Source organism: Euprymna scolopes, chromosome 17, assembly GCF_053919585.1.
Source record: "Euprymna scolopes isolate OS-2025 chromosome 17, ASM5391958v1, whole genome shotgun sequence".
NCBI classification, from domain to species: Eukaryota; Metazoa; Mollusca; class Cephalopoda; order Sepiida; family Sepiolidae; genus Euprymna; species Euprymna scolopes.
The window spans coordinates 29,117,835-29,145,063 of NC_136498.1; the positions used below are offsets into that span (position 1 = coordinate 29,117,835).

Below are 27,229 nucleotides of genomic sequence, written 5' to 3' on the forward strand. Positions count from 1 at the left end.
TCAATATCGTTTCATAATCATTCTTAATTATCATTTCTTTGTTGTTTGTAAAAAAATCTGGTTTCTTCTATGGTCAATTTTAATACCGTTTCATTATTATCATTTTTATCTTTATTTTTCATTTTATTTATAAAGACAGACAGAAAGACAGACAGAGAAAGAGAGAGTGAGAGACAGACAGACAGATAGACAGGAGACAGGCAGACAGAGAGACATGTGTGTGTGTATATATTTAATCATATATGTTAGCTAGTACAGAGCAGGCAGGTCCCTGTAGCGCAGGGGATAGCGCGCTGGACTTCTAATCCAGAGGTCGTGGGTTCGAATCCCACCAGGGATGATTGTATTTTCTTTTTATCTGTGACTGATGGACGCATTTTTAATCTTACAGCAGCTTTCGTTTTTTTATTCAACTATTGTAAATCCATTCGTGACCGATATAATTTGTTGTGATTCATTTTCTAAATGTTAAGTTATGTTATCTTTCTTTAAATATATTTATCGTCTTTTTTACAGGAGCCATTTCAGATACTGTTTAAAATGAGAATTCTAGCAGGTGGCCGTTTAGCTCAGCTGGTTAGAGCGTCGTGCTAATAACGCGAATGTCGTGGGTTCGAGCCCCATAATGGCCATGACCTTTTCTTTTCTATTATTATTTTATTAAACATTAAAAAGGGAAAACACGTTTACAAGTGTTTTTGATATAGATGTACATAAGAATACTATGATAAGTATGTTTTATCTTAAATAGAGATGATAAGATGGTGGGATGTGCGTTCGCGCATGGCCTCCATAGAATGGAAATAAGCACAAACTTTGTTAAAGACTTTTCATATCTATCTGCGTAAGTATACTTTGATAATTATGTTTCAGTTTGATTGAAGAAATATGGTATAATAAAATTATGGGGTGTTCGTTCGCACCTGACCTCCATAGAATGGAAATATGTCACAAAGTTTAACAAGGTTTTTTAATATATATCCACAGAATATTGTGATAAGTGTTTAAGTGTGAACAGGTATGGTATAATAAATTATGGGGTTTATCTATTTTAGTTTTACTGTCATCACATTTTGCTTTGGTTTTAATACCTCCAAATTCGAAGCTATCTCTTTACAACCCTTCCTTTTCATAACCTATCATACTTTCATAAATCAGAGTCCATTTTCTGTAGGCTGTTTTTGAACCCAGTCAACGAACGACGAGTACTTTTGCTAGTATATATATATATATATATATATATATATATATATATATATATATATATATATATGACTACTTCGTTTAATCACGTAAATAAATATATAAATATAATATTATACTTAAACTTTAAGTATTTACTTCGACAGTGCTCAATATACAAGTAGAGCTAGGTAGTAAATTATAAAAATACATATGGCAATTAAGCTACACAGAATATTTTGCGTTTTATTATCGTGAGGTTGACGAATTCGCACTAGAATGAATAGGGGAATATTCTGTTTAGCTTTATTACAATATATATATATATATATATATATATATATGTGTGTGTGTGTGTGTGTGTGTGTGTGTGTGTGTGTGTGTGTGTGTGTGTGTGTGTGTGTGTTGGGATGATTAATCGAAATCGGAACCGGGAATCGAATAAATCGGAATTTTTTGAGTATCGAAATCGGTATCGGACTCGGTATCGGAATCGGAAAAACTTAGGCTCTCTTGCAGTTAAGGAAACTAAAATATAAAGAAGAAAATATGACATAAGTCGTGTTACACAGGTAGTATGCCACTTGATTGGATAGTGAAATTAGCGTAATTTTATAAATAAAACGAAATATTGAAATTGACAATTTTAGAAAACAATATTTTTTTATTTAATAATTTTTCTTAAATACAGGAATTAAGAAACAAATGATTTTTAGCATTTTGAATCTTTTTTATTGAATCACTTCCGCGTAATTTTATAAATAAAATGAAAAATAAATAAAGATAAATAGAAATTATATTAATGAAGCGATATTGAAATATATATAGAAATAATTGTTGTAAAAGAATGTTTTAAAAGTTAGTCATATTTAAGTAAGGCTATTTCGATAGGCTATAAAAATTGAAATATTTTAGTTTATTTTAAAATTAAAAAGAAATTGGAAATGGATTTTTTTGTAAAATAAGCCCGACTATTTACTATTGTCAGTTTCAATATCGTTTGATTAATATCTATAATTATATTTATTTGTTTGTAATTGTCAATTTCAATATCGTTTAATTAATATCTCTTATTATATTTATGTGTTTGTAATTGTCAATTTCAATATCGTTTGATTAATATCTGTAATTATATGTATTTGCTTGTAATTGTCAATTTTAATATCGTTTGATTAACATCTCTAATTATATTTATTTGTTTGTAATTGTCAATTTCAATATTGTTTTATTAATATCTCTAATTATATTTATTTATTTATAATTGTCAATTTCAATATCGTTTGGTTAATATTTCTAATTATATTTATTTATTTATAATTGTCAATTTCAATATTGTTTGATTAACATCTCTAATTATATTTATTTGTTTGTAATTGTCAATTTCAATATCGTTTGATTAATATTTCTAATTATATTTATTTATTTATAATTGTCAATTTCAATATCGTTTGGTTAATATCTCTAATTATATTTATTTGTTTGTAATTGTCAATTTCAATATTATTTGGTTAATATCTGTAATTATATTTATTTATTCGTAATTGTCAATTTCGATATCGTTTGATTAATATTTCTAATTATATTCATTTGTTTGTAATTGTCAATTTCAATATCGTTTGATTAATATCTGTAATTATATTTATTTATTTGCAATTGTCAATTTCAATATCGTTTAATTAATATTTCTAGTTATATTTATTTGCTTGTAATTGTCAATTTCAATATCGTTTGATTAATATCTCTAATTATATTTATATGTTTGTAATTGTCAGTTTCAATATCGTTTCATAATCATTCTTAATTATCATTTGTATGTTGTTTGTAAAAAAATCTGGTTTCTTCTATTGTCAATTTTAATACCGTTTCATTATTATCATTTTTATCTTTATTTTTCATTTTATTTATAAAGACAGAAAGACAGACAGAGAAAGAGAGAGTGAGAGACAGACAGACAGACAGACAGTGAGACAGGCAGACAGCGAGACATGTGGGTGTGTATATATTTAATCATATATGTTAGCTTCTACAGAGCAGGCAGGTCCCTGTAGCGCAGGGGATAGCGCGCTGGACTTCTAATCCAGAGGTCGTGGGTTCGATTCCCACCAGGGATGATTGTATTTTCTTTTTATCTGTGACTGATGGACGCATTTTTAATCTTACAGCAGCTTTCGTTTTTTTTATTCAACTATTGTAAATCCATTCGTGACCGATATAATTTGTTGTGATTCATTTTCTAAATATTAAGTTATGTTATCATTCTTTAAATATATTTATCGTCTTTTTTACAGGAGCCATTTCAGATACTGTTTAAAATGAGAATTCTAGCAGGTGGCCGTTTAGCTCATCTGGTTAGAGCGTCGTGCTAATAACGCGAATGTCGTGGGTTCGAGCCCCATAATGGCCATGACGATTTCTTTTCTTTTCTATTATTATTTTATTAAACATTAAAAAGGGAAAACACGTTTACAAGTGTTTTTGATATAGATGTACATAAGAATACTATGATAAGTATGTTTTATCTTAAATAGAGATGATAAGATGGTGGGATGTGCGTTCGTGCATGGCCTCCATAGAATGGAAATAAGCACAAACTTTGTTAAAGACTTTTCATATCTATCTGCGTAAGTATACTTTGATAATTATGTTTCAGTTTGAAGAAATATGGTATAATAAAATTATGGGGTGTTCGTTCGCACCTGACCTCCATAGAATGGAAATATGTCACAAAGTTTAACAAGGTTTTTTAATATATATCCACAGAATATTGTGATAAGTGTTTAAGTGTGAACAGGTATGGTATAATAAATTATGGGGTTTATCTATTTTAGTTTTACTGTCATCACATTTTGCTTTGGTTTTAATACCTCCAAATTCGAAGCTATCTCTTTACAACCCTTCCTTTTCATAACCTATCATACTTTCATAAATCAGAGTCCATTTTCTGTAGGCTGTTTTTGAACCCAGTCAACGAACGACGAGTACTTTTGCTAGTATATATATATATATATATATATATATATATATATATATATATATATATATATATATGACTACTTCGTTTAATCACGTAAATAAATATATAAATATAATATTATACTTAAACTTTAAGTATTTACTTCGACAGTGCTCAATATACAAGTAGAGCTAGGTAGTAAATTATAAAAATACATATGGCAATTAAGCTACACAGAATATTTTGCGTTTTATTATCGTGAGGTTGACGAATTCGCACTAGAATGAATAGGGGAATATTCTGTTTAGCTTTATTACAATATATATATATATATATATGTGTGTGTGTGTGTGTGTGTGTGTGTGTGTGTGTGTGTGTGTGTGTGTGTGTGTGTTGGGATGATTAATCGAAATCGGAACCGGGAATCGAATAAATCGGAATTTTTTGAGTATCGAAATCGGTATCGGACTCGGTATCGGAATCGGAAAAACTTAGGCTCTCTTGCAGTTAAGGAAACTAAAATATAAAGAAGAAAATATGACATAAGTCGTGTTACACTGGTAGTACGAATGCCACTTGATTGGATAGTGAAATTAGCGTAATTTTATAAATAAAACGAAATATTGAAATTGACAATTTTAGAAAACAATATTTTTTTATTTAATAATTTTTCTTAAATACAGGAATTAAGAAACAAATGATTTTTAGCATTTTGAATCTTTTTTATTGAATCACTTCCGCGTAATTTTATAAATAAAATGAAAAATAAATAAAGATAAATAGAAATTATATTAATGAAGCGATATTGAAATATATATAGAAATAATTGTTGTAAAAGAATGTTTTAAAAGTTAGTCATATTTAAGTAAGGCTATTTCGATAGGCTATAAAAATTGAAATATTTTAGTTTATTTTAAAATTAAAAAGAAATTGGAAATGGAATTTTTTGTAAAATAAGCCCGACTATTTACTATTGTCAGTTTCAATATCGTTTGATTAATATCTCAAATTATATTTATGTTTGTAATTGTCAATTTCAATATCGTTTGATTAATATCTATAATTATATTTATTTGTTTGTAATTGTCAATTTCAATATCGTTTGATTAATATCTCTTATTATATTTATTTTTTGTAATTGTCAATTTCAATATCGTTTGATTAATATCTATAATTATATTTATTTGTTTGCAATTGTCAATTTCAATATCGTTTGATTAATATTTCTAATTATATTTATTTGTGTGTAATTGTCAATTTCAATATTGTTTAATTAATATTTCTTATTATATTTATTTATTTGTAATTGTCAATTTCAATATCGTGTGATTAATATCTCAAATTTATATGTATTTGCTTGTAATTGTCAATTTCAATATCGTTTTATTAATATTTCTAATTATATTTATTTGTTTGTAATTGTCAATTTCAATATTGTTTGATTAACATCTCTAATTATATTTATTTGTTTGCAATTGTCAATTTCAATATCGTTTGATTAATATTTCTAATTATATTTATTTGTGTGTAATTGTCAATTTCAATATTGTTTAATCAATATTTCTTATTATATTTATTTGTTTGTAATTGTCAATTTCAATATCGTGTGATTAATATCTCTAATTATATGTATTTGCTTGTAATTGTCAATTTTAATATCGTTTTATTAATATTTCTAATTATATTTATTTGTTTGTAATTGTCAATTTCAATATCGTTTGATTAATATTTCTAATTATTATTATTTAATTCAACACTAAAAGGGGAATACACGGATTAGGTACACTATCGTATCCTTTTTTCTGTGATCATGAAACCGTATTACTCTTTATTTATTTTTTTTTTAGCAAACCTAGTACTGCGGCAACATATAAAACACGTACCAACATTAATCCCATGCTTGACAGATTCTCATCAGTCTGAAACGCGGAAAATTCTATGTAGCTTAATTGCCATATATATTTTCAAAACTTTATATATAAGTGATTAATTACATTTAAGTATATTACTAATATGCACTTAAAGGTATTTTTATGACCTGCACCAGCGTAGTATAAACATCACCAGCCAGAACCATCCCATATTAAGAACGGCTTTCGGAATAAACACTCTGCATATTAAGAACGGCTTTCGAGGTTGAGGGCTGTTTATTCGGAAAGCCATTCGTAACATGGTGAGGTTGGGTCTTTTATAATACGCTAGGGGACTTCGTAAAAATTTAACGGCTTAAAAACCAATATTTCTTCAAAAGTTCTCAATACGCGGGTAGAGCTATTTATAAATAAAAAGGTTGTTTTCTGTGTGTGTGTGTGTGTGTGTGTGTGTGTGTGTGTGTGTGTGTGTGTGTGTGATACTCAAGTCAATGTAGCGCACAGGGGATAGCGCGCTGGATAACTAATCTAGATAATGTGGGTTCAGAACCCAGCACGGTGATGGAATATTTTAAATCATTTCTGCATATTTAATTGTTAAAAAATTTTTTTTTTAACAATTACGCCTTAATTAACTGTACTATTCTAAATTCGCCTTTTTAACTTTAATTATGCCGATTGTCTCCCTTATATTGCTATTTTATATAATACATTGAAATACGTGTGAGGAAGGGGTGGCCGTTTAGCTCAGATGGTTAGAGCGTCGTGCTAATAACGCGAATGTCGTGGGTTCGAGCCCCATAATGGCCATGACGATTAATTTTCTTTTATATTATTATTTTATTAAACATTAAAAAGGGAAAACACGATGTTGCGCGTGATTGGATTAAGTAGAAAAATAACTTATCTTGTGTTTGGTAACATTGATGTATTTATATATTTGTTTTTGATCATCTTTTTCGAACCTATGTGTATAGTAATACAACCCCCTTATTTAATCTTACACTTTCTTCAAAGTAAAATAGTCGTCTATTTATTTGATTATTCTATATTCAATTAATCTTTACACGAAGCGAAAAAAAAAAAAAAAAAAAAAAAAAACAGTTGTCCGTCTGGCGCCTGGCGCCTGGCGCGAGTTCATTATAAGTGATTGAAGCTAAAAAATAACACAAACGAAATTTAAAAAATGGCCGCCAAATAACATAACAATAGGAAACGAGTAAGCACGTTTTGAAAAGCTTAACGTAATATACAATTTATCAGGTGACAATAGTTCTGGCGTTCCGAAATGTGTGTATATATATATATATATATATATATATATATATATATATATATATATATATATATATATATATGTATGTATATATATATATATATATAAACTACTTCATTTACTCACATAAAATTAATATACGGAAGTATAAATTTATGCGTAAACTTTAAGTATTTACTTCAAAAGTGTTCAATACATAGGTAGAACTAGTTAGTAATTTATAAAATATATGGCGATTTACACTGAATATTCCGCGTTTCATCCACTCTAGGATCCTTCAGGCATAAGGCTTATGCCTGAAGAATCCTAGAGTTTTATTTTATAAATTGCTATATATATATATATATATATATATATATATATATATATATATAGTCTTTGAAGTTTTTAACATTTGAAACCATACAAAAAATTATTTTTATCATTCGTTAAAAAGAACATCTAGCCAGTAAGTCATTTAATCACCTGCAATCACTGCATCAACTCTCTTAAATTTACTATAATACCAATTTTTTTTATTTTTCAAGGGATCATCAGTTGTTTACCATGAAACACTGTTTCGGGGATTTAAAAACAAAACAGTGTATTACATCATGGCTCCCCAGCAATGTTGATCAAACACCACCACCCTTAATCTTAGGAAAAAGACAAGTTACGAAAATTTGATCCAATTTCCTATTCTTAATTGCAATTACTAACCTTTTCATAGTATAAAAATGAATTTCTTACCTGTGCGATTCATCAATTTCCACATTTAAAATGGATACATTTTTTAATTTTTTAATTTATCAGTCTTGTATTTATAAGATTTGGATTAATCCATTTAACTACTTATCACCACCACTATAGTTAGTCGTTTGCATTTTTATTTATTTAAAATTAGATATATAAAGGTTAAAAATATTTTATTTTTACATATATACATTTTATATATATATATATATATATATATATATATATATATATATATATATATATATATATATATATATATGTAATTATAAATACATTTATACATTGCTAATATAGTTTTGGATTTCCTTTATTAATATAGTCTGGTTTATCTTAAACGATTCAAAAGCATCAGGATAACGAACAAATGCTTTATTTAACTGTTTAAATATTTTATTTTTATCTCCACCTTGTTTTATCATCCTTATTACTAAGCTAGAAACTGGTGGTATAAAATCTATTAATTTTAGAGTAACGCGAGCTATTCTCAAAAACTCTGACATAATGGTTCCATAAAACACAAAAACAGGGCAGGTGCTATCCTTATGGGGCATACGTACTATTTTAAAGGGGAATGCGTTTCTTTTATCAAATATTTTATAAAGAAAAATCCCATCCTCAATTTTTATATCTAAATCCAGAAATGTAGCCTGTTGTCCTCTATGTTCACAATTCAATTTTAGTTCGCTTGGATATATAAGATGTTTATTTTTTTCGAATTCACCATTATCGTTTATGCATATAAGGTCATCTATAAATCTCCTACACCCATGAAAGTTATATGTTTTAGATATATCTGTTTTTAATAATGATGACATATATATATATATATATATATATATATATATATATATATATATATATATATATATATATATATATATATATATACATATGTGTGTGTGTATATAGATACATATTCGATATACTATTTCTATTAACTTACATTATTGTTATTAATTTCTGATCGATTGCTTTTTATTCAGTTGTTTTTAAATTACGCACACACACATACATACATACATACATACATACATACATACATACATATATATATATATAGGGTGGGGAAGAAAAATTTACAGTTGTCTTTTCTCAGTAAGAATTGCGCCACTTGTTTTCAAAGCTTATGTTGATGTCATAACTATATTTACCATTATTATCCATCTCTTTTCCGAAATGTTTACCTATATTGCAAAACGTCAAAGAGTGTGTGATTTGCTGAATGGACACGTCTTGCCGAAAGAGATATCTGGAATAGTGGGAGTGTCCGAAAAAACAGTTTACAATGTAAAGAATAAAATGACTATGAGAAAAACTATTACTAGAAAAACTGGAAGCAACGAAAAAAAAAACGTACCAAAATATTATCAACACTCTCGAATCTAAGATTTAAAAAGATCCAACGAAATCCATGCGAAAATTGGCAAGTGAATTTAAGGTGGACAGCAAGACCGTTAGAAATGCATTAAAATACGATTTGAACTTAAGATCATATACAAGAACGCTGAAACAATTGTTGACAAATGCTCTAAACGAAAAAAGACTTAAAAGGTGCAAGAAAATTACTACATGGCTAAAGAAAAATCCTTCCATTGTAATGATTTTTTGCAATGAAAAGATATTCACTGTTGATGCGTTTTGGAACCGTCGAAATGACAGATACATCGCAGCATCAACAGCTGAGGTTAAATGGACATTCAGGGCAAAACATCCTGCTCAGGTTATGGCTTTTAGTGTTATAGCTTCTGAGGGAAAGATGATTCCCATAAAATTCTACAAACATGATCAGAAAATCAATGTTGACATTTACTATAAACTTTGAGATATCAGATATTGTCATTGTTCAACACAAACTATCCAAATGGAAATTATGTATGGACAAATGATGGCGCTCCGGCTCACACAGCTATAAAAATACAAGATTTCTTCAACTCAAATTTCAGTAAATTTTAGGAGTCATGTTTATGGCCACCTTCTAGCTCAGACCTAAAGCCTCTGGATTATTCTATTTGGAGCGTTTTGGAACATGTTACCAGCAGAACATCGCACAGCAATGTTAACTTTCTCAAAGATATTATTATACATGAATGGAATAAGTTGTGCAAGTTTCAGGAGACGTGTGACAGCGGTTATTGAAAAAGAAGGGAGCCACATTAAATAAAACCATTTTCTCTTATGCATTTTTTGTGTGGCAAATTGATTGTTGTAACTATCTAAAAACGTAATTAGTCATACGTTGTTATAGTCTTGTCATAAAATATTGTAAATTTTGGTTTCCCAACCTGTATGTATATGCCAAACTCGGGAATTTGGACAGAATTTCAAGCGAACCCCTTTATTTACTTCACGGGGTTAGCATGCTCTTGTTCTGTCAGCCACAACTGGAAAGGGATCGTAAGTAATTCATAATTGTATGTTTCGGTCGCCAATAAATCCTCAGTGTGAGCAACTATATATATATATATATATATATATATATATATATATATATATATATATATATATATATATATATCCATGGGAAAAAATTATAATTATTTGTACTCCTTTGTTAAAAAAAAACATTTCTTGTAATTTTCATAATTTATCTCAAAATTTCCATTTATAGTATTGCTCTATCTTGCATATTGAGCTTTTTATATGTTTTTTTTAACATGGAGATCATCATTTATCAAGGCCCGTAAGCCACTCGGGGATAAGGATTATTTGTTTATAATAATCAATGGGATAATATCGTAGTAATAGTTGGTATTGGAGATTTGATAAAGCGACTTACTTAAGGGGGCGATTAATCAGGAATTTGTTTATGTTGGACTTGAAGACGTCCAAGTTGTAGTCATGTGGGAAACAGGCAAACGGAAGAGAATTCCACAGGCGTGCACTTCTCAGAAAAAAAGCTATGTTCATGGAATCTACGTTTTGATTTAGGCACAGATAAAGAGTGGGGAAAATTACTGACAGTGGTTTTAGCTAGACGGGTGTTTATCATAAAGGATTGGCGAGGGGGGACCAGAGATTAAAGCTCAGACGAGCACTTGCCATGGAAATGACGATAAAACAAAGACAGGCTCGCAACGTCTCTTCTGTGGAAGAGAGGTTGCAGGGAAGAGAAGAGAACATCCCCCACAAAGCAATGAAGTCTATTTTGTACTTTGTCAAGGCAGGATAGGCTGTTTTAGTAAGCTCCAGCCCAGATGTGGCAGCAGTACTCCATCTTTGGACGTAATTGGCTTTTATATAGATAGAGAATTGCATCAGTAGTGAGATATCTTCTGGAGCGGTAGAAGGATCCTACTATTTTCTCAGCGGCCCAGGCAACAGACTTTATATACGCGTTCCATTTCAGATCAGGAGTAAAGGTCAAACCCAGGAGCTTGTCAAAACATGAAGCCTCCCCAAGATGAGAGCCATCCATTTCAATTGATGCTAGATGAGGAACAGAGCGTGGATGATGTAAAGTTAGGAGCTTGGTTTTAGATGCATTAAAAGTAACCAGCCATCTCTTCCCCCACTGAACCACGCGCTCAAGATTAAAGGAGAGGGAATCAGCGAGAGCTTTGTCATTTACGTCCTTTGATGTGTTGCCGTAGATGGTCGTGTCATCAGCATAGATGTCAACGAATGAATTAAGTATGTGTTTTGGGAGATCATTGATGTAGATCCGAAAGATAATTGGGCCCAGGATGGGCCCCTGGAGTACTCCAGCATTAATACTGTGGGCCTCAGATTTCTGCCCATCAACCATTACTCTTATGAACCTATCAGAGAGAAATGATTTAATTATTGAGAAAACATTTTCAGTTATACCTTAGCTGGAAATCTTGTGAAGTAGGCCCTTATGCCAAACCTTATCGAAGGCCTTTGATATGTCAAGAGCAATTGTCCTAGAAAGGAAGCCTTTGTCGAGAGATTCACTAATCCTATGGGATATAACTGTTAGCACATCAGCTGTAGATCTAGCAGAACGGAAACCATATTGCATGTCACTAAGGAGGCTATTTCTGCTAAGGTGGTTGACTACTTCTTTATTTAATATGGATTCCAGTAAATTACTCATGACACACAAGAGACCTTTTGGTCTGTACTGAGAGGGGGATGATTTATCACCTGAGTTCTTAAATACAGGGCATACTGACGAGGTTTTCTAGGATGTTGGAAAGCACTTCTCCTTAAGGCAACGCTTAAACAGTTTTGTAAGTATGGGGGCAAGTTCTGGTCGAAGCTTTTTCAACGCTATAATTGGAATGCCTGGGCCAGTTGCCTTACTGGAATCAAGGTTCTTGATTAGTTTGGCGACCTCATGCACAGATATTTGTATGTTTGATAGGGTGTTGAATGTTGTAGGAGGAAATACGGGGAGTTGATGCCCTTCGTCGCAGAGGGTAGAGTTAGCAGCAAAATTCTTGGCGAATAGTTTGGCCTTGTCTGATGCTGATGAGATGACCTTGGAATCATCTTGTAAATATTGATACTAGTATATATTTGTATTTTACGTTTACAGTATCATGCAGTCTGTAATCCTACGACAGTTCAGTATTTCATTTAATATGCGTATATATGTATGTATACGTACTAAAATTAAGGCGAAAAATAAATTTGCGATGGTAAGATAAACCTATTTAAATAAATAAAAAGAACAAGCTCTACCCGGTTAAGAGGAGCAAACAAAATCGGTTTTGTCTTTTTACCTTTACATTTTTATAATGCCTACCTTTTATCTTTCTGACGAGAAGCATTTAGCTTCGAAATGCCATCGCCTGAAGAGGTTTCTCTCTGACTTCCCTTTCTTTAACCTTTATTGACTTGATAATGTAATAATGTTCTTATGTAACTTCACTCATTACCTTATTTTGTCTGCCTATCTATCTCTTATTCTGTCTGCATGTCTGTCTGTCTGTCTGTCTGTCTGTCTCTGTCTCTCTTACTCTCTCTCTCTCTATATATATATATATGTGTGTATATATATATGTATATATATATCTATATATATGGGTATATATGTATATATATACATGTATATATATACATGTATATATTTATATGTATATATATGCGTGTATATAGTGATATATATATATATATATATATATATATATATATATATATATATAAAGATATATATATATATATATATATACATATATATCTTTCAACTCCTACCAACAACATATATAAAAACCGCAACAAGAGCATCCACATCAACAATGACAATGATTGTGATGTAAATGGTATTCGACTTTCAAGTAGTATCAATTTCATGCAATAAACAACAAAAACATTTGGTGTAAGTCTGTGAATTCACGTTGTCATCTCGTCGTAGTAAAAAAGACATGCTATTAGTGATAACAAAAGCATTTTTTGATGGGTGGGGCTGGCTTGTTATTATCATGACTGACATTTCCACGCAAAAGCAAGGGGCACAATTTTGCATTGGTAATAAAAGAAGAAGAAGAAGAAGAAGAAGAAGAAGAAGAAGAAGAAGAAGAAGAAGAAGAAGAAGAAGAAGAAACAAAATGGAAAAGGAAAAGAAGAAGAAGCGAAATGGAAAAGGAAAATAGGAAGAAGAAAAAGAAGAAGAAGAAGAAGAAGAAGAAGAACAACAACAACAAGAAAAAGCGAAAAGGACAAGGAAAAAAAGAAGAAACGAAAATAGAAAAGGAAAAAGAAAGGAAGAAGAAGATATTGAAACGAAATGAAAAAGGGAAAGAACAAATAGAAAACGAGAAATAAAAGAAATTGTAGTGAAATGGAAGTGAAATAGTCATATTTTCCGGATTTAAGAAACAAATTTTGGATTGGCTCAGAGTTTGCTTTTTGTTGTTGTATTTTAACTTAACATTTCTTTCTAAGATTTCTGCGCGAAGTTTGGGTGGGCAATATCGTTCCCAAGTCCGAGTAATTTGCAACTAACACCAACGTAGATTCGTCAAGAAGTTCGAAGGAGTCACGTGATTGATTTTTATTGACACATTACTTGCTCTTCTTTCTTACTGCGATTAACATATTTGCATCAACGGCTTCTCTGTGTGTTTACCTTCCTTTTTCCTGTTTCCAATAATCACTCTATCTTATTCCCCTCTCCTCTTCCACAGGAAATGTTTGTCTCCCTCACTTTCCTTAATTGATAATCTTTTTCGCTTTCTTTTCCCTTTTTTCTTAGCTTTACTGAAATAACTTTTCCATTTATCAGAGTAATGTTAATCTCGTAACTACGAGAATTTATCTTTCAATAATTCGTCGATCACGCCCCGAGTTGACCCGAGTAATCGCCTTTTGTTATACATCTGTTTTTTTTTGGGGGGGGGGGAGGTCAACTTATTGCCTGGGAATCAAAATTATGCCGGTTCCCCTCTATTCGGGATAAATTATTCATGAGAATTAACAAGCAAGGTTACTCAATTTCGCCCGGGATCCATAATATCTCCACAACATGATGAAAGTGTAGTTTAACGGATAAAGGAGCTGTGCTTGAACGTATCAGTCAAAATCCGAATTCACTCTTCATAATTTTATAGTCCTGTGCCTAATTTTTAATTAAAAATTTTTTTTTTTTAATTCTTTTATTTTGCAAATTATCAATTAAAAGAATATATATTCCTGTTTTACCCAATTCTGACACAGGTGCTTGTTAAGGTTTCAACTCGTAAACGAGAATAATGATTCTGTTCGGTCCCATGTGGCTATCCCCCCAAATATTACCTCCTCCATTAAAAAAAATGGGTTGGTTTATCGCCGAGCACTAGAAGAACTTCTACCGGTTGATACTGATGGATCTGACCATGGCAAATTTTCCACGCATTCAGAATACTACCGTTTGATGGTTACTGCACCCCCACAACACACACACACACACACACACACACACACACACACACACACACACACACACACACACACACACACTCGTTAAACTGACATCATATGGAACCTTGCTGCAATAGTAGGTCTCCGTTTAGAATCAAGGGACAATAGATAACCCTGTAATGACGCCTGCGCGAGGATTCTATTGTGAAGAAAGAGTTATCCAATCAATAACAGCACTTCTCCTGAATCGAAATTGCTTGAGTTTAGTGACAAGTAGTCCAAGAGAACCAGAAAACAATACTGTGATGAGTAGAGAGCTCTTCCACGTAAAGCACTTAGTACTCCAAAATGATTACCCATTCAGAACTTACCATCAGTTAACTGCGAATGACAGTTTAATGCACATGGTAAATTACGGATTTCACACCCATAAGAATCGGCTGTTAACGGATGCTTTAAGTGTATCACAAAGTGGCCATTAAAAATGATAATCAGAACTTTAATAATTCAACTTACTATTTTTCGAAGCTTATAACTACTTGAAATATGTAATTCAACCCCAATTTTTTTTTTCAATTAAAGGAGCAAAGACCAAATTAAAAAAATAATAATAACAGTTTTAATAGCAAATTATGTAATTTTTTTTTAAAGCGGTTTTCTTTAAAAAAAAATATAAAGAAAATCAATATATTTTGACTTATTTATAAATATATGTAGATATATAAATGCCAAAAAATCACTTACTTAAAAAAAATATGCTAGTAAATGGGTAGTTCCATCATTCATTGTTAAGAATTTATCCATATTTTAAATTCTATGTATTTTTTAAATAAAAGGATTTTTAAATTCTATGTATTTTTTAAATAAAAGGATTTTTAAAAGCGAGGGTCGCATTTTCGCAACCTGTTTTGCGCGAAGCTGTAAATAGCTGCTGTTGCTAAAATTAAATCTATGAAGTACGGAATCGTCGAAGTGACATAAATAATGTCTCTTTTTTTATTGCATGTGTTAACCAAATTTAGTATTTTTCATCCTCCGTAGTTAAAAAGGAAACGAAAATTCACTTATAAGTTTTTCTCCTACAACAAAAAATCCGCTTCGCCAATTTAAAAAAAAATTTTTTTAATGAAATACACAAGTTTTTGATTGATATATTTTAATACTTCTTTATCGACTAAATTTTTTTTAAATATCTAAAAAAAAAGTAAACATTCAATGAAATAGAAATATTTGCCGTCAGCGTTTGCTTGACGATGTAAGCATAACATGACCTTTAATTTAAAAAAAAAATCAACGCGTTTTTAAAAAAAAAAAATTCCAAAAATCAACGCGTTTTTTTTTTTTAATTCCAAAAAACTATTCTTTTATTTTTTTTTTTTTTTAATTAGAATATTTTCTTTATTGGTCTTTTATCTTCAATTTGTGATATATAAAGCTTTGGCACATAAATTAATAAAATTTTAATAGACATTTGAAAATGGGGGGGAATTTGAAAAAAGAATTTCCCTAAAATATTATATTTGGTCTATTGGAAAGAGCATAAAATTTCACATTAACCCTGAAAATATTGTAAAAATTAAACCCATAGAAAAATTTTGATAGATTTTTAAAGTTTAAAAATTGAAAAATATTTAACTTGTAAAATTCTATTGATTTTATTACGTAAAAAATGGCTGCATGAAGGCACGCCAGCATTTTGTAAACATTTTGTAAACACTGTTTTTTTTTTAAATAAAAAATAATATTTCTATTATTTTTAAACAACTTTAATAGTTTATTTTGGGAGTATATTTCATACAGAAAATAAACAATCCACTTTAAAAAGAGAAACTACGAGTTTTTTTTTTATATTTTATTCGCAGTTTTCTGTTAGGGGTGTCAAAAATTCCTCCAAATTTCTGATACCTCTACCGATGCATGGCAATCCTTTGAATCATTTCGAAATGGTCAGACAACTTCATGATAAATTGGAATATTGTTATTTCTTCAGCCTGCATGAAATCATTGCCATAAGCATCTTTTACGATACGTATTGGAGGCATCCAAGAACTCAGCGGCCATTTTCTTTTTAGGCCGCTGTGCCTACACATTACCAGAGAGAATGCACAAATGATAATAATAATAGAAATAAAAAGAGGAACATTATTTATTTCATCATACTAAATATCTCTTTGTCTTTTACTTCTCGGTTCTCTTTCTTTCTTTTTCTTTCTTTTATTCTTTTTTATTTTCTCTCTTGCCTTTTCATTTTCTTTCATTCTTTCACTTCTTCTGTTTCTTCTTCGTTGTTGTTCACCTGTGCAGACCCATCATTTTCTTACGAGGTCACTGTTTCTACACATTGCCAACTAGTAGGACTCGTGTTTCGTTGTTGCCCATTACCAGGGAAAATTGAGACAGCCAAGAAACTGAATCAGAAACCCGTATTATTACTTTTAGTCGAGTTATTTTTATAAGTTTTATTTATTTATTTTTTTAGTATGTAGGTTACAAAACAAGAAAAAGTAATAATAAATAACATGATTTTTCGTCGTCGGTACTTGTGCAGAATTTGAACCAGACATAACTAACCGTTCGATCGACTTTGCTCAGAACATAACGTCATGGGCTCGGGTTTGACTGTAATCTGACGTAAGACGCCGATCAACCAATCAATGCGCAGCAAAGGAGAATACGATCATTGAGAAAAATACTGTAGAAAAAAAAAAATTCAATAGATTATGTGGTACTCTTGCAGAAGTTGACCCGAATTCTCGGGATGTCCTGTCAATTATGGATCGGGCGCGATCGGCAATCATCGGATTAAGCCGAGCGCAGTAACAGACGCAGACTAATTTCAAAACAAACAAACCGGAAAAAATAGAAATACACTAAATAATAATAATAATAATAATAATAATAATAATAATAATAATAATAATAATAATAATAATAATAATAATCTACCGTAAAGTGATTGAATATAAATGGGTTTCTTTTTTCAAGATTTATTTTTTGCAAATTGTTTATCAACAAGTTTGTTTTGTTTTTTTCAAGAAAAGATGAATGTTTTATTTTTAACTGTGAATTGTTAGATGTCAATATAGTTTTTTTTTCAAGATTTTTTAGATTTCTTTGTGTGTGTGTGTGTGTGTGTGTGTGTGTGTGTGTGTGTGTGTGTGTGTGTGTGTGTGTGTGTGTGAATAGAAGTGTTTTTTTTGTTGTTGTTGTTTTAGAACAGCTGAAAAAATAGTTCTACGAAAATTGTAAATTGTTAGGTGAAAGTACAGGAAAACATTTTTTTTTTTTTCAAGAAAACTTTTTTTTACGTCTGTTCATTGCCGATGGAAGAACTTTCTAGAGATGAGGATATTTCCTTTGGAATCTTTATTTCGGTCGGGTAGTTTTTGGAAATATGATTTATGATGGAAACAAAAGGGTCGTTTCCAAATTTTTGTCTCCACATGAATTAAATTAGATATATACCTAGAAGCTCCCGGTTGCATTCGTGCTTGTATCGCTGTTTTGCTTCCTTCCACATCCTTTCGACCTGATTCATTGTAGCGTTCGTCGCGGGGTCTACAAAATGCAAACTATGATTCACAGTCAAATGGTGGAATCCTTCTCCTTCAACTTTGTTATAGTCCCTCTAACAGTCGGATACGACTGTGGTCCATAACAGAATATATTGTTTATTATTGGAAGCAGGGTTTCAGCGTTTCGGTTTGGTATGGTCGTGAGAAATTCCATTTACATCGCCATTTTTCTTGTTTAAGCCGCCCACACAGTTCTAGTAGACGGCTCGTAATTGGTTAGTTTGAATGAGTCAAATTAATTACTTGGCGCCTTTTTTTTTGTATCATGCTTTGTCATTTTTCATTCTACGTTAAACACTCTGCAGAAAAAGGACTCACCAAAGGGCCACTCAGAGAAGAAAGCCTTATAGAGAATGGAACTGTCACAATTTCTTCATGTTATATCACCAAACTGTTGGGGAACAAAGGACTTACATCTCTACAAGCAGAGACACCTTTATATTCTGTCGAAGAATTTCTCTTACTCGTTTTTTGCCTTTGGCAGAATGAAAGAGACACTCAGAAAAGCAACAAAGGCTCACCTTAAATTCCAAGAATATTTTATTTACAAGAAAGGTAAAATGAGTCCATATTTGCAAAAGAGTGCACCTCTTTAGCTTCGGCCAAATCGCGGGTAGTTTATGCCTCGAAAGGTGTAGGTAGTTTTCTTCTGTGAAGATGCTGGTTGAATTCGGCCGCTCGTAGAAGTGGTTGAGGGTTCTTCGAAATCCTTCCAGACTGGTCAAATAAGAACAACGCACATTGCGATCGATGTTCCATAATAAAGGATGCCCTCCTGCGGGCAACGATGATGAATGTAATTAGTCCATAAACATTTTTGCCTCAGGCTTGTATCCGCATTTAAGTGAGCGGAGATAACAAATAGAATAGAACCCTGCCTTATAGTTCATTTGGCACGGAGCGAGACACCACGCGTCTGCTTTGCTCGACACGGAATGGAAATCTGTTTGAAGAAACACAATATTCCCGCCAATTCCTGAATCCTCCGCAGCAACTGAAACAATGCAATTTCATTGGTCAAAATAATCGCGTGATTGGAAATCTAGCAGTTATCGCCCTTGCATTCTGAAATTTCTAACATTATAGAATGGAATCCTTTGAACATTTTCTTCATGTTTTTACATCTACTAAATATTGAAACCTTCTCAATTCATTTAGAATCCCACGAGACTCGCTTTATGGCTAATTATAGGCGCCAGCATCCTTGCCGAGAACACCATGAATCATCATGGATCCTTTCGAGAAAATGAACTAACACTCCTACAATTGGAGATTAACTACCGGCCCCTGTTTAGAGAGGCAAAACTTGCCCACGGTTTTGCAATGGGCTGTACCAGGATCAATAACTTTTCTTTGATGTTATTATTGAATAAATTTTGAGTTTAAAAGGTATGATATTTTGTAATTTGTGGATTTATTTTGCCTCTGCCAGGGAATATTGAGTTTGTGAGAATTAAATTTCTCACACGGTCACCAAGAAACCCTCCTTGTCAGTGATATCATAGTCGCCGAGGACCTAAAGCGGTTTGAGGATTCTCCCAACGTTGTGTTTCCTTCAACTGAAGAGAGACTCGTCTATTTCGACTTTGTGCCCTGGGTCTCCGATCTGCCGGGGATTCCTAATCGCGAGCAAATTTCTTTATGCGATTGTCTGCTCCGGTGTTTTCATTTCTTTTTCGAAAGAGCATAAATTCATTCCTGAGCCTGCCATTACCTTTTTTCCGAGTTTGAAACTAATTTTTTTTTCGTTCAATTTCTTCCAATTCAAAAGTCATTTGTTTTCATTTCCATAGTGCTTGTTCAATGGCTGATCAAACGCTTAGCCATTGAAGTAAAAAACTGATAAATAAACAGAAATAATACTCCCTACCATAACCCCAAAAATAATTTTAAAAATTACATATTTTTTTAATTTAAAAGAAATGTCGATTTAGCGCCCGATCCATGATTGACGGAAATCCCGAGAATCCGCGTCAAATTCTGCGAGAGTACCAATTAAGTAAACAACATATCCTCAAACGGCCGTTCCTAATAACTTTACACAAGATTAATATCTCCACCTTAGAACAACAGTTGCAGACGCCGGAAGATGTTTCATATTGCCAAATAAAACGATTAATTGCTGCGAAGAAATATTGCGCGTCTTGTAGCGAAAGGTACATCATCGCCAAACGGTGGAAGGAAGCCAAACAACGGAATAAAAAAAAATTAACAAAATAAAAAAGAATGCGACATCAGCCGAGAACTCGGCAATTATCTTTTCGAGTTTATGTGGAGACAGAAATTTGGTAATGATCCTTTTGTCTCCATCTTAAACCATATATCGGAAAACTACCCGGTTGAGTTAACGAAGTTCCTTCCACATCCACTGTCTCTTCTTACTTCACTTTGACATCGTCTGATGCGACCGTAGAAAAGTCTACCTAATTCCTAGGGAATATCCCGGCTGTCTTAATTTTATTTAATTAAAAAAAAGAAAGAAAGAAAGGTTGCTTAGCTTCACCCTACAGATAAAAAAATGTTCATATAAAGAAAAAAAAAACAGTTTACTTTACATTATTAATAAAAATAAAGAAAAAAATACTCCCCCCTCCGGAAAAAAAAAATAATACATGAAAAACACACAAAAAGGTTTTTTAAAATACATATTAAAAGCACAAAAATTGATTTGCTTATTAATTTTGTTCAATTTTGTTTGACAAAAAGATAATTGAAAAAAAAGTAAAACTTATTTGTTTATTTTTTCACTTGAAAAATTTTATTACACGAATAAAACAGAAATTGTTACGGTAGGTCGTTGTTTCTTTTTTATTTTTATTTTTTGTTATATTTATTTATTTTTTTCTGCTGATTTAATTATATTTAAATGTTTTCTTCAGTATTTTCTTGAATAACATTGTTACGTTTTGATAATCGGCGACGCTCGGCGAAAGCCGGCGGTTGATGTCATATACCGAGCAAAGGCGAGCGGTCAGTTAGTTACGCCTGGTTCAAATTCTGCACAAGTATCTAATTTCTCTAATGTAAATTCATATTAATATTAGAACCCTTATCTATTCGCCCTCAACTCCACTTTAGACCTTGCAAATCACCCTCTTCAAATTTCTCTTTGCGGACAGAAGCCACACTCGATAATTTGAAAGTTACCACATCTCATGTTCGTGGTATAAAAAAAAAAGCTGGTACTTCTGCATTTACCGATTCGCGGTTTCCTCGAAGTTTCCCGGATGTGCTCAGCCAGTAACGGGAATAACTGGAAGTGGCCGATCGCGAAACGTTAAAGCGCTACGAGAAAATTATATTGATAAACAGGAAAAAAAAAACATAGAAATACAAGAAATAAAATTACAAACATGTATCTAACCGAAACTTAACCCTAACCTACGCGATAAAAATTATTATTTTTATTTTTTCCAATTCATAAAAAAAAATAACCTCCATAGATTCGTATTAACAAAAATCAAACAGCGGGTTCGTAAAAAATTGAGTAACGCTTGGCCGACCTTTTTCTCGTCAGCTGCCAAGCGAGCCCGAGCCAAGTTCGTAGAAATGGCAGATTGGTAAATGTAGAAGTACTAACTCCAAGGCGCGTGGGTCTAATCCCATTCCTGCTATATTAATAATAAAAAAATGCTCTGTTGAGGTAACCTCTGTTCTACCAAAATTCTATAACAAACGCCTTACCGAATCTTGCTTCCTTGAGAGCTGGAAAACTATACCCGTGGTAAAAATATTCAACATTTCTATTAAAAGAACTGGCCCACTTAATTATTGCCCCATAAGTCTATTTCTTCTTACTGCATGAAGTGTCTATACCGGGGGATGCCCACGAATTGCCCCAATAATTTTTGAAAGGTTGGAATGTTATTTAGGAGCACTGACTTTCCCCGCGTTCGAAACTTGTGTTACACCTTTCTTAGGTGGGAAGTAAGTATTATAAAACTCACCCTTTTTCCTTGTACCCATTTGTGAATTATTTCACGGAATTCTGACTTTTGGATGACCTGGAAATATCTTCCAGTAACTTTGGATTTTTACTTCTGGATAACGGATTTTTACCAACTTTTTTTTATTTTATCGTTTCTATATATTCTACTTTTCACTCGGCCATCCATTCACGTGAAATCATTTTTTTTTTCGCCATTCCTTCTACCCCACTACTTTTAACTTTTAGCAAGTACGCCCTATGGCTCACTTGTAGTTTCATTAAATACTTTGCAAGCAACATCCTATTCCGCATTTTGCTATTTCCTACTCTTTGATGAGAAGAAAAGTATTTCTTTCGAAACTCCGTGGATTAAGGATAATCCACTTAATTTGTGTCTCCTTTTTAAAAAGTAAATATGTTTTTAACGAGGTACGGGCAAAAATGGCCGAATAAAAATAGGGTGACATAGTTTTGAAAGCCGATTTGTCATAATTTTTTTTGTAGGTTTCCAACTACATTCTGATTGTATCTGAAAGATTAAAGTTAATTTCCAAAAGGAAAAAAATATTTGTACACGTGAAAAAAGAAAAAGTTAAAAAAAATGTTTCCTTGGCGAGCTAACCAATTCAGCTAAATTTTGAAGTTAAATAAATTAATTGTAAAAATCCTTTATAAGATAAATATTAGTTTTCTGGGTATATTTCAAGGATAATTAGTAAAGTCCTAAGATATTGAATTAAATAAAAAAAAAAACGCCTTGTTTATACAAAAAAATAGCTTAATTAGATTTCTTTTTTCCCCAGACGTGCATCCATATATTCCTACCCTGGACGTTTGTATCATTTTTACCATGTTTTAACTTAAATATTTTTCTCTGTTCCTGTTTTTAAATTACTTTTTTTTAATTGTTGTTCAAGATTATATAAAATTGTTACGCCGAAAGTTTCACATTCATGCAAGCAAGGAAAATATGAAAATCTTACATATGAAAATTATACGAACCCTGAAATTTAAAAAAAAAAAAAGCAGAAATATTTTTGGCTATTATAATTTTTTTTGTGTGAAAATACTAAATAAACAATGCTTAATTCAATTATAATATTGGTATTTCGAGAAATTAATTTTTCTTCGAGTTATATCGAATTAATTAATACGGACTTTACAGGCATTTTTCGTAATGTTCTTGTAAAAATTAATTTTTTTTATTGTTTTAATTTATGATGCTTTATTTTCATAAAAAAAGCAAAAATAAATTCATTCGTATTTTTTTTTACTACAGAAAACCATAAATTTAGTAAAGGCATATTTTGTTTAAACCAAATCCTAGATTTCCACGAAGATTTAAATAAAATTAATGAGTTCAATATATTCCGTGCTCAGTATTTGAAAAATACTGAAAATTTCATAAAAATTGGTTAATTTCCTGATTTTTGGTAAATTTTTAAGTAAAGAGAGGGGTCAAAATGTTTATACATTTTGAGCATCGGCATTCATTTTGCACGTACCTATTTTTAACTCTTGTTAAAGTGTTTTTAACATGTTTTATTAATTCTTTATTCTTATATATATATATATATATATATATATATATATATATATATATATATATATATATAAAACTACTTCATTTACTCACATAAAATTAATATACAAAAGTATAAATTTATGTGTAAACCTTAAGTATTTACTTCAAAAGTGCTCAATACATAGGTAGAGCTAGTTAGTAAGCCTGAAGAATCCTAGAGTGGATGAAACGCGGAATATTCAGTGTAGCTTAATCGCCATATATATTTCATACATTACTATATATATATATATATATATATATATATATATATATATATATATATATATATATATATATATATATATATATATATATATATAACAGTGCAGTGAGAGGGGAATCCATGAAAACGATTTTGTTATTCGACAGATAAAACTCGTAAACCTTTTTTACCGATCTTTTCCACTTATAAAGAAGTTCTTTTAATGAAAGAATCATTTTTGTCTCTTTGTATTTGTGAAAAAAATAATAAATAAGTAGATAATAATAAAGTTTAAAAAACACACAGATGAGAAAATGAAAAATAAATGAATAATAATAAACTTCAAAAAAAGAAAAGAAAAGAAAAAGACACAAATGACAAAATAAAACAAAAAATAATCTCGGATTTCTAATGTTGAATAAATATCGAATTCTTCACTCACCTGGTTATTTGCTTGGTTTTGGTCGGAGGAATCGGCGTTTCGTAATTGAACGTTGTTTTCATATTTCCATTGTTTTCCCTTTCGAGCTTGTTTTTGTACAGGTCAACTAAAGAAAGAAATAATTAATGACGTCACGTTAACTATAAATGACGTGTCAATAAAAAGTAAACGTCAAGTTTAACACACGTCCCGTGTCATTATGTTTTACGTCTTTCTTTTGTTAAATACATCTATTTTTAGCCTCGCTGAAAAAGAAACCGATTTACAAACATACACACGAAGGTTAGATATAACACATGGCCTACTTTAAAATGAATTAATAGCGCCCTGGGTCGGTATTGTCGGAATCGAACTAGGCACCGCCAAAAATGGCCGAAAAATAAAGTTGTTGTTTTTTAAAACGAAATTACATTTATTAAAATCCATTATTTCTGAGTAACTTTTTTTTTTCCAGAAAGATAAAACGCTGAATTTTATCATATCGAAAGCAGAATAATGTAAAACTTTTTCTACTATTTTTAATTAAATTTTAAATGTTAAATTTTCCTCAAAAGTTAAAAATTGGCGTTTTTTGTTTTGCACAAAAAACGTATATAAATAGTTTAAAAAAAAAGGTTTTTGAAAGAATTAATTTGTTTATTTCTTGTCTAACTAAGATTTAGGGTGATTTTCTATGAGAATATGCAAAAATATTATAATATAAGTACCTGGATTTCAAATAATTCCACTTATTCCTATAGGCAACCAGTTACTTCGAGGCGGTTTGATTACTGTTTACATTTGTAGTTGATAAAAAGCAAACTACGGAAGACCAAAAAGCCAAAAAATAACTTATTTTTCAGTGACGAAAATTTCAATGTATTATTAACACTGAGGCTGGCCAGTATCAGATGGGTGACCATTTGTATGAGTTTGGTTTTTAATGTGTATGTGTGTGGGGGCCAGGCTCTCCAAAATGGGAAGGGGGGCAATTTAAAGCAGAATAAAAAAAATTATTTCAGCGCGTTTGGTCCATCGTAGTCGAAAGGCAGCAAACGTTTCCAAACTTGATTGAAAAAATAATGATATTTTTAACACAAAGGGCACAATATTTATCGAAATTTTTTTTGTATAGATTCTTCAAAGCATGCCCTGACTAATAATGGTCATGCATTATTCAGCTCGCTAAAAAAAAATTGTTAATTTATTTATCAAAGATTTTAAAATGGCTTTTTTCGTATAAATATTAAAAAAAAAATTTTTTTTTTTGTTTTGCTTGACTTAAATTAATTATTTTACTTAACATATTCACCGAATTTCACACTTCAAAACTCAAAAGCGGGATAATTAAACACAATCGAAGTTCTGATATTCAGACTTCAAAATAGGGTATGCAAACAAGTTTTTTTTTAATCTATAATCCCGTCCCTTACAACAACATAATATGTTGTGTTCAGTTTCAGATGATTATTTTAAGCATATTTGGAACCCCTTCAGAACAAGGGGGGGTTGTAAGCAAAAAAAAATATATATATAAATATTGTTTATGAAAAATAAGTACACTGTTATAAAGTTCATTCTTCTCTTAATAATCGATGAAAATTTCGTATTGATTGGATAATTACCTGATTTTTGGTAGATTTTTAAAAAGACGGTCCATCAAAAAGTACTTACCTGCCCCCCCCCAGTTTGGGCGGTGCCTAAATCGAACCTATCGGCATTTTCTCGTTAGAGCACCTCAGGTGATTGACGATAAATGAACTCTGCAAGCCGTATTCGGGAGGAAGCGATAATGCTTGGGAGGATGGCCTCGTGAGAACTGAGCAGAACCAGTACACTATATGCCAGTTCTTCAGCTCTTATAACGATCAAAGTGTAATATATGTTCTTACTATGTCTATTCGGGCAAAGGCGTCTGGTTTGCTGAGGGTCAAAATGATGGTCCAGTTCGGTTTTAAAAGGTTGCAGACGTAACAGAAAAAAAAACAGAATGACAAGGTCTATCCAAAAAAAATTAATTATTTCTTAACAACTTTTCTAAACAAGATAGCATAGAGAATTAAATTTCAGAGAGCTAAAGAATTAAATTTCAGAGAGCTCAAAGAACGTTCCTCTGTTAAATAGCTGTTTTTTGTGTAAGAACAAATTAAGTAGACATGTTCATTTTGGCTGGCGCACTATGCGTTTACGTGTGTGTAAATAGGATGATCATGAAATGAACACGTGTGTATATATTAGCTTGTCTGTTTTATTAATGATCTATGCATAAATTTCTGTACAAGAGTGTTTGATTAACAGTGTGTATGTGTATATATATATATATATATATATATATATATATATATATATATATATATAAGTGAACGTGTCTGTGTGTGTGTCTGTGTACATTTCCCTACGCAATAACTCTTTCAATTTTTAGTCTACAGACTCGAAATTTGCTATACTGGGTACTGAGATTTGGGAAAATCGATGTGATTTGTTTTCGGCCAGAAATTTGGCGATTAAGGGGTCAAAGTTCAACGATTTGACCTTTTAGAACTCTACCAAACTCCTTTGACAATTTTGGGTCTACGCACTCGAAATTTTAGATATAGGTTCCTTGGACATGGATCTAACTTAATAACTTGATTTGAGTCCAAAACTATAAATTTTAAGGGGTCATAATAGGGGTCAATGTTAAAAAAATTGACCTCTGCGGTTTCTTCCAAATTA

At 31.1% G+C, this 27,229-nt stretch overlaps 1 protein-coding gene and 4 non-coding genes across 12 annotated transcripts in view; 4 read left to right on the forward strand and 1 right to left on the reverse strand.

Moving 5' to 3' along the window:
- LOC145296721 (uncharacterized) overlaps nt 1–24,690 on the reverse strand; it is a 128,480-nt gene extending 103,790 nt beyond the window's left edge. For 3 of the 8 annotated variants that reach the window (XM_080142712.1, XM_080142713.1, XM_080142709.1), the window contains exon 1: nt 24,536–24,690. Coding sequence is in view for 1 of the 8 variants with exons in the window: in XM_080142717.1 (XP_079998843.1) it covers nt 24,536–24,597 (62 nt within the window). In the remaining 7 variants the exon portion in view is untranslated. The remainder of the gene's footprint in view (nt 1–24,535) is intronic. The other 5 variants (XM_080142717.1, XM_080142715.1, XM_080142716.1 and 2 more) reach the window with 5 other exon arrangements.
- On the forward strand, nt 268–340 carry Trnar-ucu (transfer RNA arginine (anticodon UCU)). Its single transcript has one exon. It is a non-coding gene; the product is annotated as a tRNA-Arg (tRNA).
- On the forward strand, nt 559–632 carry Trnai-aau (transfer RNA isoleucine (anticodon AAU)). Its single transcript has one exon. It is a non-coding gene; the product is annotated as a tRNA-Ile (tRNA).
- On the forward strand, nt 3,221–3,293 carry Trnar-ucu (transfer RNA arginine (anticodon UCU)). The gene has a single exon. It is a non-coding gene; the product is annotated as a tRNA-Arg (tRNA).
- On the forward strand, nt 6,743–6,816 carry Trnai-aau (transfer RNA isoleucine (anticodon AAU)). The gene has a single exon. It is a non-coding gene; the product is annotated as a tRNA-Ile (tRNA).
- Nucleotides 24,691–27,229: the final 2,539 nt, after the last annotated feature.